This window comes from Eubalaena glacialis, chromosome 10 (genome assembly GCF_028564815.1).
Source record: "Eubalaena glacialis isolate mEubGla1 chromosome 10, mEubGla1.1.hap2.+ XY, whole genome shotgun sequence".
NCBI classification, from domain to species: domain Eukaryota; kingdom Metazoa; phylum Chordata; class Mammalia; order Artiodactyla; family Balaenidae; genus Eubalaena; species Eubalaena glacialis.
The window spans coordinates 119063505-119081049 of NC_083725.1; the positions used below are offsets into that span (position 1 = coordinate 119063505).

At 56.0% G+C, this 17545-nt stretch overlaps 1 protein-coding gene across 1 annotated transcript in view; it reads left to right on the top strand.

Moving 5' to 3' along the window:
* ANO1 (anoctamin 1) overlaps nucleotides 1-17545 on the top strand; it is a 163760-nt gene that overhangs the window by 96679 nt on the left and 49536 nt on the right. The window contains exons 5-11 of the mRNA XM_061202221.1: nucleotides 44-195; nucleotides 1722-1776; nucleotides 4975-5026; nucleotides 7410-7475; nucleotides 7962-8017; nucleotides 11531-11572; nucleotides 17323-17387. Of these exons, the coding sequence (XP_061058204.1) occupies nucleotides 44-195; nucleotides 1722-1776; nucleotides 4975-5026; nucleotides 7410-7475; nucleotides 7962-8017; nucleotides 11531-11572; nucleotides 17323-17387 (488 nt within the window). The remainder of the gene's footprint in view (nucleotides 1-43; nucleotides 196-1721; nucleotides 1777-4974; nucleotides 5027-7409; nucleotides 7476-7961; nucleotides 8018-11530; nucleotides 11573-17322; nucleotides 17388-17545) is intronic.

A 17545-nucleotide genomic window follows, 5' to 3' on the forward strand; every position in this document is an offset into this window, starting at 1 on the left:
CTCAGCAGGTGACATGCGTCCCCCTTCCCTGCCTCGCCCGCAGCTGTATCACATTAATGAGACCCGTGGCCTCCTGAAAAAGATAAACTCTGTGCTCCAGAAGATCACGGACCCCATCCAGCCCAAGGTGGCGGAGCACAGACCCCAGACCACAAAGAGGCTCTCCTATCCCTTCTCCCGGGAGAAGCAGCACCTGTAAGTGGGGACCCCCCCCACCCGCTTGCCCCTTCCCGAGGGCCCCCCCGCTGTGTGGTGATTCTACCCCGTGTTGGACGTGGTCCTCTGAGGCCAGAGGGAGTTCTCCATCCCCCAGTGAAGTGGAGATTTCAGCCCCTGGAGCATATTCGCATAAGAGCTTGTGGTTCTTGAGCACAGAAGAGGCCCTGGAAATAATTTCCAAGGTCATTATTAACTGAGGAATTAAGGGGACAACAAGCCTTGTCCTGCTGGGTGACACTTGGGAAAACTAGCTTGAGCCCATGTGAGGGAAGGCCTGGGCCTGGGATTAAAGCCCCAAAGCAGTGGTCTGGGTACCCTCCCCCTGCCCTGCTCTGTCCCTCTTGGGATGTGTCCCGAGGAGTTGGGTCTGGTTAGCTGCACCTCCTGAAGGCTGCCGAGCTCTGGGAGCCAAGAACCGAAAAGCAGCCCCAGCTGGAGTCCTGAGGCCCCAGAGACTCGCAGCCAGTGCGGTTGCCTGGCAGGGCTGCACCTATTCTGGAACCTTCCCTCCTCCCCTGCTCCTGAGGGGCAATGAGGCGTAGCCACCTGGGTCAGCGGCAGCTGCAAGACCTCCGTGGGGCCTCACTGGGCAGAGCTGGAGCGAGGGCAGGGGTGGAAATAGAAAGCTTGGAGTCTGGGAATCCTGTGGGGCTAGGATGACGAGCTCTAGGGGATGGGAGGCTCCTGGACACCCCTGGTCCCACAGGACATGAAGAGCCTCCGCTCAGAACTGGGGCTTCCGCCCTGGCCAGCGCATTAGTCACAGGGCCAGGACCACATGCTTCACTCGCTGTTTCCCGATCCTCCTGGGGATAAGACATAAGAGAGAAGGAAGTGGCTCCGGCCCAACTCCTCCCACCAGCGCCAGGACCCGGGCCCCCGCGCATTAGAGGGAGACGCCCTCTTTCCATGACCCCCAGGGCCCTGGCCACCTCCCTTGGCACCCCCTGCCTTGCCAAGCTTGGCTCACCTCCAGGCTCTGGGCCACCCCCAGCCCCGAGTCGCCCTCCCCAGCTCTACCCTGAGTGTGTTGGGAATCCGGTAATGTGTTCCAGAGGCATCCCTCTGCCCTCAGGAAGGCTTAGGAAATCTCTGTGTGGCCCAAGACCTCCGGACGGAAACCATTTGGAAATTATAGGGAGACTGCCTTAAATAGTAAAGTGTCGGATGGTGGGATCACCCCAGGAGTGCTGCAGCAGAGACTAAAATCTGCCCCTGAGGGTGTCGTTGGAAGGAAAAGGGATCCTTGGCGAGGGAGGTCCGACCTCAGTTGCCCCTGGGGTCACTTCCCACCCACGGGGGTCTCCCAGCCTCCCCGAGGTGTGAGGGGATGAATAGACTCTTCCAAATGCCCAGGGTCGGGTCACACCCGGCGTGCGGACAGAGCTTCGTCAATTTCACGGTCACCGCTCATGGGGGTAGCGTGGTCCCCCAAGGCCTCGGAAACCGGCAGCGCTGACTCCAGTGAGCTGTGTCTCTTTTTGTTCCCAAAATTTCAACAGATTTGACCTGTCTGACAAGGATTCCTTTTTCGACAGCAAAACCCGGAGCACGATAGTAAGTATCGCTCACTCGTGGGAATCCATAGCTCCCCAGCAAGGTGGCCCCGGGGAAACGGGATGATAATTTCATTTCAGCCAAGCTCCTCTGGGTGGAAGGGGCTCTAATTGTCTGTGACAGAAATAATTAGAATAATAAAAACCAGCGGGCTTCGAGGGGCCCAGGGGATGGCCAGGGTGGGGCAGCAGGGAAGAAGCAGAGGGATTCCAGACCCGCTGGGTTATTTCAAAATGTTCCCGCATCTTTGCAGTTCCCAGCACGCCTCTCCAGCCTCCTTGCCACTTGCCCTTAGTGGAATCAGTACGTCCCTATCTCTCTGGAGGTTTGTGAGCCGGCAGGCCTGGCAGGAGTGATGGGGTGGTGTAGGCAAAGGGGTGAGGGTTTGGGTAGATTTCCAGAGCTTTGCCAGACGAGCAAACTGTGGTTTGAAATCTGACCAGGCCGCCCTGCCCTACGCCAGGTATTGGTTTAATGTTTATCCATCGGCCGCCAAGTTGTCCGCCAGCCAAGCTGGGCTGTGCGCGGCTCAGGACCCAACTTCTATCTAAACAAGTATTAACCTCGCAGCCAAGCTGCTGCTTCTCTCTCTTCCTGGCCCAGAAAGCACAGCCTGGCGAGGAGAGGGGCAGGGCTGGGAGGAGGCGGCCGCTTGACCTTGAGCAGATAACTGCCCCTCACAGCCACGTCCTGAGACTGGCAGGCACCCGGGCACAGGACAGTGAGTGGTGTAGGCCGCCTTGGTGTGGTGGGCTCAGGCCACTGCCTGGACAGACAGAGCCCGGTCCCATCAACCCTGTGTCCCTTCCCAGCCTAGCGACTGGCAAACGGGACGAGGTGGCGTCCTGCTCAAAGGGCAGCCGTGCGCCCACACCGAGGGTAACCTGGATGCAGCGCCAGGAACACAGCCGCTGCTGTGGTTTTTATTATTGACCATGTTACTGATGAAATTAGCAATTAAATCTCATTATAATAAACAATGAGGAACTCGTTTATGCAAAAACGTCAGCCGCCAGTGTAGCTCGGGGCTGACATGTGGTCCAGGAGAGGTAAGTTCTCCCTCTTGGACACCGACCCCTCGGGAGAACCAGACGCAGTTGAACCTGAACGGTTTCACTTTTTCTCTGTCATTTTGGGATGGGGGAGAATTGGAATGGCCAGCTGGGGGAACTGAGGCACGTGCTGTGTTTCCATACGTATGTGCACCCCAGTTTTTACATTATCTGGAGCCACCAGGATGCTCCTGGAAGCACAGGGCAGGGTGCAGATTCGTAAATGCATTCTTTTTTCTTTTCTTTTTTTACTTTATTGTTTTATTTCATTTTATTTTTTTGGCCACACCATGTGGCTTGAGGGATCTTAGTTCCCCGACCAGGGATCGAACCCGGGCCCCTGGCAGTGGAAGTACGGAGTCCTAACCTCTGGACTGCCAGGGAAGTCCCCGTAAATTCACTCTTGCTGTCGGGGTGGTGGCCTGGGGTTGGGGGGCATATGTGAATGGAAGCTCTAGGCCCCCTCTCGTGGAGAATCCACTTTAAAATTGAGCTCAGACCATGATCCCCAAGTCACAGAAGGCAATTCTGTCCGAGCCAGTAAGTGTTAGCTGAATGATCCATGACTCCGATTACCTCTGGGGTGGGGGGCACTCTCTCCCAGGGACCCTGAAGGCCTGTTTGTAAAACACCAATGCTCCAGAGAAACTCTTTGGTGACTCAAAACTTTGCCCTTGGTTAGTTGGACCCTGTGGTCTTGAGACCCAACGTCCTTCTAGACAAAGATATAGCAGTCCCTCCTGTCTCTTTCCCTGTGCTCCTAGCATATCGGGGCAGCCCAGTGTGCAGGCGGGTAGGAGTCGGGATCAGCAAGGAACAATGGGAAAGGACCTGAGGTGCTGGTCTTAGGACTTGGATTTTCAGCCTGTAGGCACTAGGGAGCCATAGATGGTTGTGGAGCAAGGTCCTAGAAAGATCACTGCCAGTGGCCAGTCGTGGAAGGGAAGATGGGGGGTGGATGTGGGATCACAGGGGTGGTCGTGAAGGGGGGCTGTGGCTGCACGTGGAAGGGAGGAGGTGGTTATGGGAGAATCAGCAAGGTCAGGATGAGGCCACCGATTAGATTCAAGAGGTGCCAGGGAGAGAGCCAGCTAACTGGGTCATTCATTCATTCATTCATTCATCAGTCAGTTTCTGAGCACCTGGTGTCTGCCCAAGATGGGCGGGAGGTGAGGGAGGCAACAGGCACATGGCAGGGGTGGAGTAATCAGGGACAAGAGAGCAGCGTTGGGGAATTCCCTGGTGGTCCAGTGGTTAGGACTGGGCGCTTTCACCTCCAGGGCCCATGTTCATCCCTGGTCGGGGAACTGAGATCCCTCAAGCCGAGTGGGGCGGCCAAAAAAAAAAAAAGAGAAAGAGCAAAGTTAGAAGGCAGAGCAACAGGGGCGGTGGCTGCTCGGGGACCTGTATGTTAAGGTGGCTCTGTAGCCATTTAGCTCTCAGGGGAAGAAGCGCTTCTGGCAAAAGAAACAGCCAGGGTGAAGGCCCTGTGACCTCAGGAGAGGGTTGGCAAGTGAGGGGGGTGCAGCCAGGAGGCCGGGTTGCTGGGACAGGGCTGGGCGGACGGAGAGGAGGAGAGAAGGTCAGATGGCCCAGGGCCTGGGGGGCACTGGAGGGTGGGACCTCGAGGGGGTCTCGGGGGGTTAGAGTGCTCTGACCCACGCGTCTATGGCACAGGGCTGATTCTTTTCACCCCATTTTGCGGATGGGGAAACTGAGGCACAGGGCACGAGGTAGTTAGCCCAAGACCACACGGCTACAAGGACGCAGACCCAGGCAGGCAGACCCCCAAGCCAGGGCTCTTGAGGCGGCGAAGTGAAACGTTTTGTTCGTAAAAGGGGCACAGGTTGCTAGAACATTCAGGGCCACACCCGAGAGTGGTCCTATGAGCGGAGTCCTCACGCCTCTGAATTCCAACTCACCTCTCAGCCTAAAGGGGTGGAAACCCACCACCAGAGTGCACAGGACGCCCGTACTCCTGAGCCCAAGCACGGTGTGGGCCTTTCGAGGTGACCTTGTCCCCAAGAACGCAAGTCCTGACCCCATCCTTGGGGGGCGCAGGAGGCTGGCGCTGGTAACGGTCACCACCTCCGTTCCCGGTGACCCGTGATGGAGTAGCTCTGGTCCCCCCTTGTCTCCACAACAGGTCTACGAAATCCTGAAGAGAACAACGTGTACCAAAGCCAAGTACAGCATGGGTAAGGGCGTGCTTGGGGCTTGAGCTCAGCACTCATCTCGCTGTGTAATCTTGCCTCCCCATCTTCTCCGTGGGAGGCCGGTGGCCGGGCTGGGGTTTTTTAGAGGGTTTTGATTTAAGCCTGGTGTAACAGTCTCAGGCAGGAGGGCCGTTCCGGGACCGAGGGGCGGTTTTACAGCCCTTTTAAGCACCGAAGGATCCTCCTCTCTGGCTTGAGGCATCTGTGGTGGCCTGTGGAGCCTCTCAATGCAGAGGCGGTAAATCCTGGCTGCTGGAAACTGGAGGGTGACCAAGGGGTGCTGACCCTCTCTTGACCTTTACAGTCCAGGGGGAGGTAGTTAGGGTTCCAGCCGGGGCAGCAGCCTGATGCAGCAGCCAGACACGCACACAGTCTAGAAGGTGCCCCACCCCGGGCCGTGGCCTTGCTGTAAGGGGTGCCCCTCGACATGTGCCCTTAGGCAGAACCTGCCACAAAACTGTCCCCACTGGGCTCCTAGGGTACCGGTTTACAGAACACCTCAACCACAGGTGCAAAACCTTCTCGATTAAAGCGTGCAGAGGGAACCACCCCCCCCCCCCCGCCATGCAGGTCCCTTGCCCACCGCCGCAGGCTGAGTTTGCTAAAGCAAAACGTTTCAGGGCAAAGTGATGCCTTTTCCCAGTCTTTCCCCCCTTCCTGTTGAGCTGCTTTATGCCCCGCTGAGAGCGGAGCTCGCGGCACAATCCTTCATGCTCTGGAAGCATCTGAAGCTCCGAGCCTGTGGTTCGAGGGCACAGGGCAGGGCTAGTAAGAGCCTCTGTATCGGGAGAGACGCCCTGCCTATTGGCTTCCTGGGAGGGAAGGAAGGCAAGAGCAGGAGAGGACTCAGGTGCTCTCAGCTGAAGTCTGGGGCAGGCCCAGGATGCGGGGGGGTGAGGACGACACCTCCAGGGTCAGACAGGCTGCCCAGGGTGGCCAGTGGTCAGGCACGGGCCCGCCCTCTGGGCCTGAAATCTCTAAGCCCGTGTACTAAGTCATGGCGGGGGACGGACATTCAGGAGTCGAGAGGAGGCCAGGAAAACAGTCCCCGATGGAGCAACATGGCCCCGGCCACCAGAGGTGGGGAGAAGCGTGGGTCTAGTCCCAGCGACGCATCTCAGAACTCAAGTCTCCCTTTAGCGTCCCTGTAGGGTCCCTTCTGGTGGAGACTCGTGTGGTTGCTGTGAAGGTTTGCAGAGAGTCTAGGGTCTGGCGCTTCTCAGCTAGAGCTGATCCCCACCCTGGGCCATGCTGTGTGTTCTGGCCAGTTCCCTGGCAGCACTGGTTCCCAGTGCCGGTGACAAAGCAGAGAGATGGAGGGGCCTTCTCTGCACCCCATTTCACACTGGCCTTGTCTGAGAGCCCTCCTGACCTCCAGATTCATTGATGGGTTCAGTCACCCACCAGCCTCTGTGCCAGGAAGGTCCCTACCCTCAGGGAGTTTCCATTCTGGAGGACGAAAACAGAGGAGAGATGACCAGGTAAACCAGAACATAATCTTGCAGGTTGAGGGGGATGTAGTGATGGGGGATGTAGAACCAGTGATCAGAGGTCTTTCTGATGGGGGATGTAGAACCAGTGATGGGGGGTGTAGAACCAGTGATCAGAGGTCTTTCTGATGAGGTGACACTGGAGGGGTGAGGCTTCCGGATAGAGGGAGCCCCTGTGGCAGCACGGTGTTGAGAGCATTCTAGGGACGGTGAGAAGCCAGTGAACCTGAATCCGGCCCCTTGTTCATTTTTTACTGCAGCTGAACTTTGCATTCATGGGGCTTTGGCCACGTGCTCCCACCTGGCTCCGGTTTGGATTTCTAAGTGTCCCTAGGTGCCCTGACCATTCCAGATCACTAGCTGAGGAGATGGTCTATTTTTAAGTGGATTTCAGGGAGTGCCTTTCCCACCAGTGTCACAGCAGGGTAGTCAAGAGTGGGCCGGCCAGGCCACTGAAAAATCTGACCCCCTTACCACCTAGAAAGCCTCTTCATCCAGGCAGAGGGTTCTGTGACCAGCAAAGGGCTTCGTGGAAACTCCCGGGCGGTACTGGCCCCCAAGGATGTGTGCAAAGCAAGATCAGATCTCTGGGAAGCCCCAGACCCATGCGTGGCCGGGCTCTGCCTTACCCCCTCACGACGCTGTCTTCTGGGGCTGGGTGCCCAAGCCCACACCTCTGGATTCTAGGAGGTGCAGGTGTGGTTATTTTTATCCTGCTCCCAGCGCGAGGCTTCAGGCAGCAAACAAGGGGCTCGGCCACCGTTCCCCTGCTCCCAGGAGTGCTAGACTGTGAGCGTGAGTGCTTTGCCCCCCAAATGCAGCTTTGACCCTTTCGGGCCCTTTTGCATGTAACTAATAGCCGGATGTGTAAACAGGGCAAGGAGAGGGAAGAAAGAAGGACTCTGCCCTTTTAAGTAAAAGGCGAAAATGTGGTAAATATGGTAAGTGCTCTGCCCCCGCGTGGGGCACGCAGGCCTCCTCTTTGGCTTTTCCAATCAACCTAAAATCTAATTCCAAATTGTATGTGTGTTTTCTGACACCATCAATTTTTCCATCCATATTTTTCTCATGATTCAGCTTTTCTAACCACTTCCAATCCCCCTTCCTCACCTGCAGGTTTGCCCTCCAGCAGGCGGGGGTAGCTGGTGAATCGCAGGTTTGGGGGTACCTCCTTCCTCCCAGATGTAACTTCCTCTTGGGGTTTCCTCTGTGTCTTCCTAATTCTGCCAATAGAGCATGTTTTTATCATCTCCTAGTCGAACCCGGGGAGGAAACCCCAGAAAGGTGGTCGGGCTCTGTGCAACCAGGTGTGGCTCGCTTTGAGAAAATTCTCGGTGATTGAGACAGCCCTGGGACCGCTCTGATTGAACACGGAGCCCTCGGAGACGGGCCTGGTCCGTAATCCTCTCTCTGCCTTTGTTTTCAAGGCATCACGAGCCTGCTGGCCAATGGCGTTTACTCGGCAGCCTACCCACTGCATGATGTAAGTAACCTTGACAAACATAGTTCATCTCTGCGCGTCATTTGATTCTCCAAACCCCGAGGGCCACACCCCCCAGGGAGCTCTCCTTATCCTGTGGTCGGGGCTTCCTGCTTTGGCGCTCCTGTAAATGTCAGCCACTCACGGCCCTTCCTGGTTCTCCAGGTGGGGACCAGAATTACACACAGAGCCATCTTTTCTTACTGAATCATTCCACCAAGACAGGGGCACTTGTGGCAGAAACTCTGCACGGCCATATCTGAACCTCACGGCCAGCTGGTCCGCAAGAACTTTCCCTGGCTCAGTCTCCCCTACCCCGCCCCGCCCGGGCTCTGGCAGAATGACCAGAGAGCTCTGTTATGTATCTATTTCTACAGAGCAAGTGGCCAGTTTCCTGAGCCGAATCTCCAAATCCCACTGGTATCCCCCTGACAAATATAGCCTGTGGCCACGGCCGCGTTGTCTTGGCTTGGGATAGAGAGAGAGAAGATTCTCTTCTTATTGTCTCTATGGAAACAAGGACTAGAGTTCAACAGGGCACTGGGGATGGGCCATGGGGCCTGAGCAGTGTGGGAACTCCGGACAGAGGATCTCTGGAACTTTCCAAATGTGTGTTCCTGCAAAGGCTAGGAGAGAGAGAGGACAGGCATGGGGGCCTGGGGACCCAGATTCTAGCCCTGGCCACTCACTCCTCTGTGACCTTGAGCAGAGGCAACCCCTGTCCTCTCTGAGCCCCAGTGCCCCCATCTGCAAGTCAGAAATAATACCTGCCCTGTCCAGTTGCCAGGGTTGCAGAGGGTGTTAGCAGGAATTCAGAAACAGAAGGGCTTTCAGTAAGACATTGGACGAACGGGGGGGGGTGGGGCCGGACAGCAAAGGGCTGTCCACCCGGACCGTTGACTCAGAGGGAAAGATGCTCAGCCGACCTGCCGCCGTCCCCCGTCACTCACTGTGAGGATTTGGGGTCAACTGATCCCGTTTTCCCACCTCTGTGCTTCCGTTCATGCTCTTCCCTCTGCCTGCAATGCTCTTCCCTCCTCCTCTGCCTGGACAACCCCTCCCCAGGGCAAACAAAACATCCCCATGGAACCTTCCTTTCCCCGCCTCCCTGGCACGGTTGAGTCTTCCTTCCTCTCTGGACCTCCACGCTCCCTGTCCCACAAAGACAACACTGTTTGGCCACCATTCATTATGCATGCATCTCATGAAAGCCTCTGCACCTAGTAGGTGCTCAATAAATGCAGTGGGGGGTTAAGTCGAGTTGTCTTGGTGATTGACCTGTTGCGGGATGAATGTTTCGAGGGAGGACTCAGACCCCGCAGGTCCCCGCTGGCACTCCTGGCTTCTCCCTAGAAGGCGCCTCGCTCATCCGTCTCGTCTGTGCCACTCAGGTTTGTTCAGCCCCACTTGGCCTTTGAGCTGTCACTCCTGCCAAGACGTCAGGGACAGAAGCCGAAACGTTTCAGGGCCTCCCTGCCTGTTTGATTCAGCCCTTTAAGTCTTGAAAGGGAAAGGAGAAAGATCAACATTTCTGAGCACCTACTGTGTGCAAAGAACTGTGTCTAGTAGGAGCTTTATCTCATTTAATCTGGTGCAAACACGGAGGCTCAGAGAGCTTTAGTGACTCGCCCAAGTTCACACAGCCCCCGTGGAGGAGGTGGGGCCAGAAGCCAGCCCTGGTTGCACCACCACTGCATCCTCCCCTGGAGGCCGAGGCACCCCTCTTCTCAGGCTTCGCTGCCACATTTGTCTTAGGAATCGATTCTCGCAGCAGTTTAAACCGATGAGTACAAGACTTCCACTGAGCCCCCAGAAAGCATCTCCAAGATCCTCATGTTAGAAACTCCTTGCGCACCATCATCTTTGTCCCTTACACAGCCGTAGGGAAGCCCGCCACGTGGGGTCTGTTCCCACTTTACAGATGGGGAAACTGAGGCTGCAGCTGCTCAAGCAACTTGCCCACGGGCACACAGCCAAGGAGTGGAGCCCAGATCCTCTGGCTCTGCTTCCAGGGTTCTTTCCAGAGGGATGATGGATCTCGGTCATCTCGAGGGAATATGAGATTTTACATCTATGAATTTTCCGTACAGCTGATGGACACACACCCCGTTAAGTACCAAAGCTGATGTTCAAATATTTGGGGAGATAAATCCTTCTGAAGCTAGCCCTGTGGACCCCATGCCTTAAACAGAGGATGCCGGCTGCTGCGAGGCTGCACCTTGGCCTCTGGCAGGCAACAGGCCCCTCCCGCGCGTGTACACTTCTCACCACCTGCCTCTCACCCCTGAGCTGTCCTAGGTCACATCTCAGTGCGTGGCCCAGAGCATCCCACCCTCTCCAGGGCCTTGCTTGCTGCGTTCACTCACTCATTCATTCATTCAACAAGAGCATCTGCCAGGCCAGGGGCCAGCGTCATTGCCAACCAGACAGCAGCCTGTTAGGACTGCACATAGAGGAAGAGCCTTCTACTCCATAACTAGCATTCGAATCCGGAGAAGGACTTGGCATTTCAGCTGCTGCTGGGTGGCTTTTTGGCTTCCTTCCTGGTTGGCATCTGCCCCCTTCAAGGTCACCGGCTAACTGACCTCTACAGAAATGAGGTGCTGCTGGAATCGTGGGGCAGTCTTAGACAAGAGGGAAAACTCTGGGAAGGGGATAGGTTGGGTTGGGTGGGGAGGGCCCCTGAAGACTCGGGGGGGAATTTGGTTAAACTGCTCCCAGAACATCTTCATTCAAAGACCACAGGCATCGGTTGCCCACCTGGTGGTCAAGTTCTCCCCGCCTGGAGGGGGCTGGCGGGGCCAGAAGGGGGGGTCACGGAAGGAGCTGGTGAGAGGAGAGGGCACCAGGCAGACCTCCCAGAGCCCTCAGAGCTTTATCTGCCCGGCAGTCCTCAGGAACGGTTGGCCAGGCTTCTAGTCATCAGTGTCACCCGTTGGAATACTGGGCTAGTTTTTGACCTTTAGACACTCCTTCTCTTCCATTGGATTTGGAGACCTGGATCCAAGTCCCAGGTCTGACCGGATTTTGCTGTCTCTGCCAGGAAAGTCAGTTTGCTCCTCTGAGCCTCGGTGTTCCCATCTGTAGAATGGGAGCATTGGGCTCACCGATCTGTAGGCACTGGGATCATCTAACTCATGGTCCCTCCTGGGACACTTGAGAGGGAAGGGGGCACCACCCTAGTGGGGCCTGGGATGAGACGCCGAGACCCTCCTGGCAGAGTGGGATGCATGTTCACCCTGTTGACAATCCCTCCAGCCCCTGAAGCCCCCTTTCCTCTGTGTCACCAGTTCCAAGGACCTGACTGTGTTCCCATCCTGGACGTCGTCTCTGTGTCGAGGGGAAGGTGCTTCGGGCTTTCCCGGGACACTTTTTATCCTAGGAGGAGGGGGCCTGGGCGCCCTTCCGCACTGTGTGAAGTTCTGTCCTGGGACTAGCTCACCTGCATAGTGGGGGCAGCTGGAGTGTATGTCTGGAAAGGTTACAGGACAGTAAGACACCTTTCTCTCTTTACAGGGAGACTATGAAGGGGAGAACGTGGAGTTCAACGACAGGAAGGTAGGTGCTACAGAGCCGGGAGACCACTCCTCGGGGTCTGGGGGTCTGGGGGCCAGCGGGGGACAGGGGCTCGGGGGTCACGGCACTGCAGCCCCACATCTGAGCGAGAAGGTTGGTGAACTCACCTCGTTGGACTGTTTTCCTCTCTGATTCTCAAAAGCATCCTTGGCAGGTTGTCCGAGCATGTGAAGGGAAGGGACGTGCCCCCTGCCTGCCCTTCCTTCCTGCACTAACCTGCACTTCCTCTGTCCTTCCTTCCTGCACTGACCTGGCCAGCTTCAAACCCGTGTCTCACCGGATGGGTCAGAACCTCCAGGGCTCTTTGCTGACATTTGGCCTAATCCTGCCTGGCTTCTGGGAAAATAAGTTTGGGAGCCACGGGGCCAGCCACCTGGAGTGCCCCAGCCCCCAGCAGCACACGGGGAACACGATGGATGGTGGTCAAGCCAGTGTTTCTCAAACTTACTTGACCTGGAACCCTTTTTAATGGGAAAGTTATGGAGCTGGTGTCCCATGAGACACACTTTGGGAAATGCCTAGTGATCCTTTATTCTTCAATGGTTCTCCCTAATTCCACCCATCCAGGCTCTCAGGAAGCTCTGCTCCTGCACCCACCCCACATCCGCGCCACCACAGCCAGTTCTCCTTCCCTCGCATGCCCACACCCGGATCCCAGCCTCCCTGCCTCCACATGAGCCCCTCCCAGCTCCCCAACAAGCCCTGCCCTCCCTCACCTCAGGGAGCAACCCTCCCTGGGCTCTGCGTTCCTTTCAGCACCCTTTGTCCCATCTCTTGCTCCCCAAGAACGGATCCTTCCAAGGTGCTAGGTGGGGATGTTTCCCTGAGAACCTCACAATGGAGGCCTTGTCCCAAATTGCAAGGCCCAGGAGACTCTGCGTGTGGAATGCTCTCTGTTCCCACCTCCCTCCAGCCCCCAATATGTGTTTTTAAGCCTCCGGTACTTGATACAACTCGCCTGCCCGCCCGCCCGGGAATCCAGCTGAAGATGCTATCTGATTTAGCACAAAAATTACATATTTGGTTATTTTTAGTGTAACATCTGGCATTCGTCTGAGAGCCCGTGACTTGCAGGTCTCCTCCATTCCGTCCACGGGGCTGCCCTGCACCAAACCTGGCCTCAGAGCCCAGCCTGCTTCGTCCCTCTGCAGCCCTCTGCCACTGCCTGATGCCCTTCCTCCACAGAGACCCTCTTCTGGCCATTTAGCCTCCAGGTCCCAGGCCCCTCCGCCCTAATCTCCCACCCTCTTCCCCATGCTCCAGCCGCACTGCCGCCTTTCTAATCTAAAGACGACTCGGCTGATGGTCACGTCAGTGCCAAGACTGTCTCATTCAGTTATTACTCAGGAACTACTTACTGGGCACTATTGTGTGCCGGCCCAGCAGACAGCTCCAGGTTCATCCAGACCCAAAAGCTCTCTGCCTGGAATGCGGCCCACTTTCCACCCCCCTCTCCTCACTTAATGTTATGTCCCAGCAATGAATACAAAGCCTGGTCCATGATCAGGGAGTATTGGATGAGTGGATGGATGGATGGGTGGGTGGATGGGTGGACAGATGGACTGACAGATAGATGGACGGGTGGATGGATGGATGGAGGGGTGGAGGGGTGGATGGACTGACAGATGGATGGACGGGTGGATGGATGGATGGATGGATGGATGGAGGGGTGGATGGATGGATGGATGGATGGATGGATGGATGGATGGATGGGTGGATGGAGGGGTGGAGGGGTGGAGAGATGGATGGATGGATGGATGGATGGATGGAGGGGTGGATGGATGGATGGATGGATGGATGGATGGATGGATGGAGGGGTGGAGGGATGGATGGATGGAGGGATGGATGGATGGATGGATGGATGGATGGATGGATGGAGGGGTGGAGGGATGGATGGATGGATGGATGGATGGATGGAGGGGTGGAGGGGTGGATGGACTGACAGATGGATGGACGGGTGGATGGATGGATGGATGGATGGATGGAGGGGTGGATGGACTGACGGATGGATGGGTGGATGGATGGATGGATGGATGGATGGAGGGGTGGAGGGATGGATGGATGGATGGATGGAGGGGTGGAGGGATGGATGGATGATGAGTAGTGGTGGGTGGATGGAAGGAAGGAAAGAAGGAAGGGAGGAAGGGGAAATGCCCCAGATAATGTGTTTGTGTCCTAACTCAGAGAACTCATTCTCCCATGGTCGCTCCATCTAAAGTGATCTGGTTCTGAGTATTTTGCTTTCACAATGACAAAATCTGTGGCATCCCGTCAGTGGCAGGAGCCCCAAGTGCCCAAGGACAGAAGGGGGGACGTAGCCAAGCCAAGGCCCTGGTCCTGTGCTGAGCTGGCAGAGCAGGGGCACAGTAGGGATATTTCAGCAGAGGCAGGCCTGGACCAGGGCTGAGTAAGGCCATAACTATTGGCCTGATTTTTGGGCCACAAACACTCGGGGCCTTGGGGCCAAGCGCTCCTTCCTCCAGGATTGGGGGGGGCGGAAGGGTTACTCCAGGTGTGGATTGAGGTGGCCTCATTCCTGTACTGCACTGAGAGCCACGGGGCCCTGGCCCATAATTCATTCATTCATTCACTCATTCATTCAACAATTACTTACTGGAAACCTGTTATCTGCCCTGTTTGAGAAGCTGGGGATGACACAGACCAGACAAACCTAGTGCCTCCAACCTAGGGGGAGACAGCAAGGGTTGAGTACATACACAGTAATTAAGGACAGCGTCAGTGCTGTGATGGACCTGCCCAGCCACATGGGCCCAGGTGGGAGGTCTGGGCAGGAGAGATGCCGGTGGAGGGAGCCAGGATCCCTCTGAGGTCCAGGTGCTGGAAGGCTCCAGGGTCACCATGACCAGAGCCACCGGTGCCCAGCTGACTTGCCCCAGGGGCCCCCGACACCTCCCACCTGCTCACAGACTGAGGGGCCCCCAGAGTTCTGCCAACCATAGCCAGGAAATCTGATGCTTGATTTCCTTACGCTGACAGCTACAGGGTGATTGATGTTCTCTTCTTGGCAGGAAGAAAAGTCCACCGAGGTAAAGTGGTTTATGTAGAAAGCTGGAGTGTGCCCCCATCTGCCACATCTCTCAGGGGATGGTGGCCGGCCTGCTGTGGCCAGTCCCAGTGGGCGCGGGAACAGGGTGACCAGCATGATGAGGGCAAGCCTTCCGGAGGGTCTTTCTGTGCCTCCCCTCCCCCGCGGCAATCTCCACTCCCTCTCTTTCCATCCCAAGGTCTCTCCCCTCATCCCTCCCCACTCCCTCCCTCCCTCTGATGCTGGTCTATGGTGTAAATTTCAGCTGAGGGGAGGAAGCTGCCAGGTTGGTGACTGGTGACGGCTGCTTTGTTTTTCCAGAGGTGCTGTGCGATCTCATCAGAGTTTGCTGGCTCAGACCCCTCCTTTAGAGAGTAAAACTGTAGGCTGTTCCTCCTTTTCTGCGTAATCAGACAGATGACACATAACAAGCGCCCAGCACTTCACTTCACAAAACATGAGCCCATCTGGGTCCACTCCGTGACCTGGGAGGAAGGACCGACTCCTTCAGTATCAAGGAGGTGATGGAGCTCAGAGGGGAGGGAGTCTGCCCTGGATGCCCAGCGGGTCTCAGAGGGGGAAGGCCTGGCTCAGATCACCCACTCGGGACTCTGCCCAGGACACCCACTCCAGACCCAGCAAAGCCACCGTCCTAGCAGGGCGCCACGGCTCCAATTCCTGGACCCCTTCTCCTCTGAGATGGGGGGAGGCCCTGGGCATCCCAGTTCCTTACCCAGAAGCTACAGAGGCTCCCGCACCAGCAGCCAGACTTGCCATTAAGTCTTTCAGAACTTGGAATCATGCTGAACACGTTCTGCTTGTGCCACTTACAGAGAGACTTAAAATCTAAAGAAAGCTACTCTTATAAAGATCAGAGCCGGCGAAACCCAGGATTTTGACAGCAAGGTTCGCTCATAATTTATTAAGAATGCATTTAGCTTTTCTATGTTATTTTCCTCCCTGTTTTTTCCTCCCTGCTTATTTTGTCCCTGTGTGCTGACTTTTGATGAAACACAGCACTTGTGTTCTCCTGAGTATTATTTTCAGAGCTGCAGAAGGAGAGAGGAAATGGACAAGTTTGCTAGAAGGTCATTTCTAGGGACCCCTGACTCTCTGGTCTGTGGAAGCTGGCCCCGTCCCCGTGAGCCTCTTACACATTTTTAATTTTCAGAGACTCAGTTGAAGGCATCTTTGTGCATAGAAATCCATCCCATCAGCTCTGGATCTTCCAAGTCAGTGGGGGAGAATGTAATATTAGCTCAGGCTTCTATGACAAAATACCAGACTTAAACAGAAGACATTTATGTCTCACAGTTCTGGAAGCTGGAAGTCCCAGGTCAAGATGCCGGCAGGGTTGGGTTCTGGTGCAGGCTCTCTTCCTGGCTTGCGGACAGCCGTCTTCTCACTGTGTCCTCACACGGCCTTTCCTCCGTGTGTGCACGTGAAAAGAGAAAGCTCTGGTGTCTCTTCCTCTTCTTATAAGGACACCAGTCCTGTCAGGTCAAAACCCTGCTCTCATGACCTCGTTTAACCTTAATTACTTCCAGAAAGACGCAGCCTCCAAATACAGTCATGTTGGGGGCTAAGGCTTCAACCTATGAATCTGGGGGGACACATTCAGTCCATAGTGTAGAGTATTTGGGGCGATGATATAAAAGGCTGTGTTCGGGGGCCACAGCAGAAGCTGTATATAGGAGACCCCCAAGTTTTTAAGTCTAAATATTAAGAAAAGGAAAAAGGATGCGAGCCAAGCTTCAGTGTACAGGAGAGACCTGGGGCCCATGGTGAGTTCTCACGGGCGTGCCCACGCCTGCTTCCTGCCAGCAGAGATGGGCAGCCGAGGCCCTGGGTTCCCAGCTGGGGCCCAGCTCCCCTCCAGCCAGCAGTGTCACCGTAGGCTTTGAGTTAAGGTTGGTTAAGCATTAATTACCCACATGCATGGGATTTCTTTATTAAAACCAGCAGTCCTAACCCAGCGTCTTCCCGAGGACACCCTATACCCATGCGTTCATACAAGGCTTCCAATCGCCAAGCTCGTTGCCATCCTGCCCAAAGCCTGGGGCACGATGGGGTGTGTAAATTTCACTTATTTCACGAAGCTGTGTTAGTCAGACAGCCCAGCTCAGGAGACACACATCGGGCTCTCTGTGCGTCCCGTGAGACTTTTAAAAATCGTACCACTGGTATTTCTCTGCTGCAAAGCCTGGTGGGTCTGTCTTTTTACAAAGAAAGTGAGCTGTCTGACAGCGGCAGGCCATTTGAGATCAATTCCAGATCAAATTGTGAGCAGTGAGGACTCTATAATGATGCCAGAAGTTTCTTTCCCATCCGCACCGTCGCCTAAAAACATAAGCCTATTCCTCGTCGGAGAGCCCGCCACCACCCTCGGCTTCTTCAAGGCCCTTACCAGAGCTGAACGTTTTGACCCGTTTTTTCGTGTCCGCCTCCCTGACCAGAACGGGAGCTCCAGGGCTCAGGGCTGTGTCTGCTGTGCTCAGCTCAGAACCCAGCGTCCACCACGGTACCCAGCACAGGGCTGACCCTCTGTACGTGTTTGTTGAATGAATGAATGACGTAGCTGTGAGCGGACACCTCAGTTCAGCGGGGGCCCAGCAGCCCTGTGTTCTGGGGAGCAACCTGGGAGCGTTACATTTTCCCCAGCCCTTCACCACTTCCTCTCTCCCAGCTCCTGTATGAAGAGTGGGCGAGTTACGGGGTCTTCTACAAGTACCAGCCCATCGACCTGGTCAGGTGAGAGGGGGGACGCTGGGAGCAGGCCTGATCGGATAGATGTCCCTGTGCATTTCGACTGTGCTGAGTGTGCAGTGCATGGGGACCTGCTTGAACTTGGAGAGCTTGTGCAGGAAAGCCAAGGTCTCCCGGCAGGACGGGAGCCTGGCGGAGCCTTA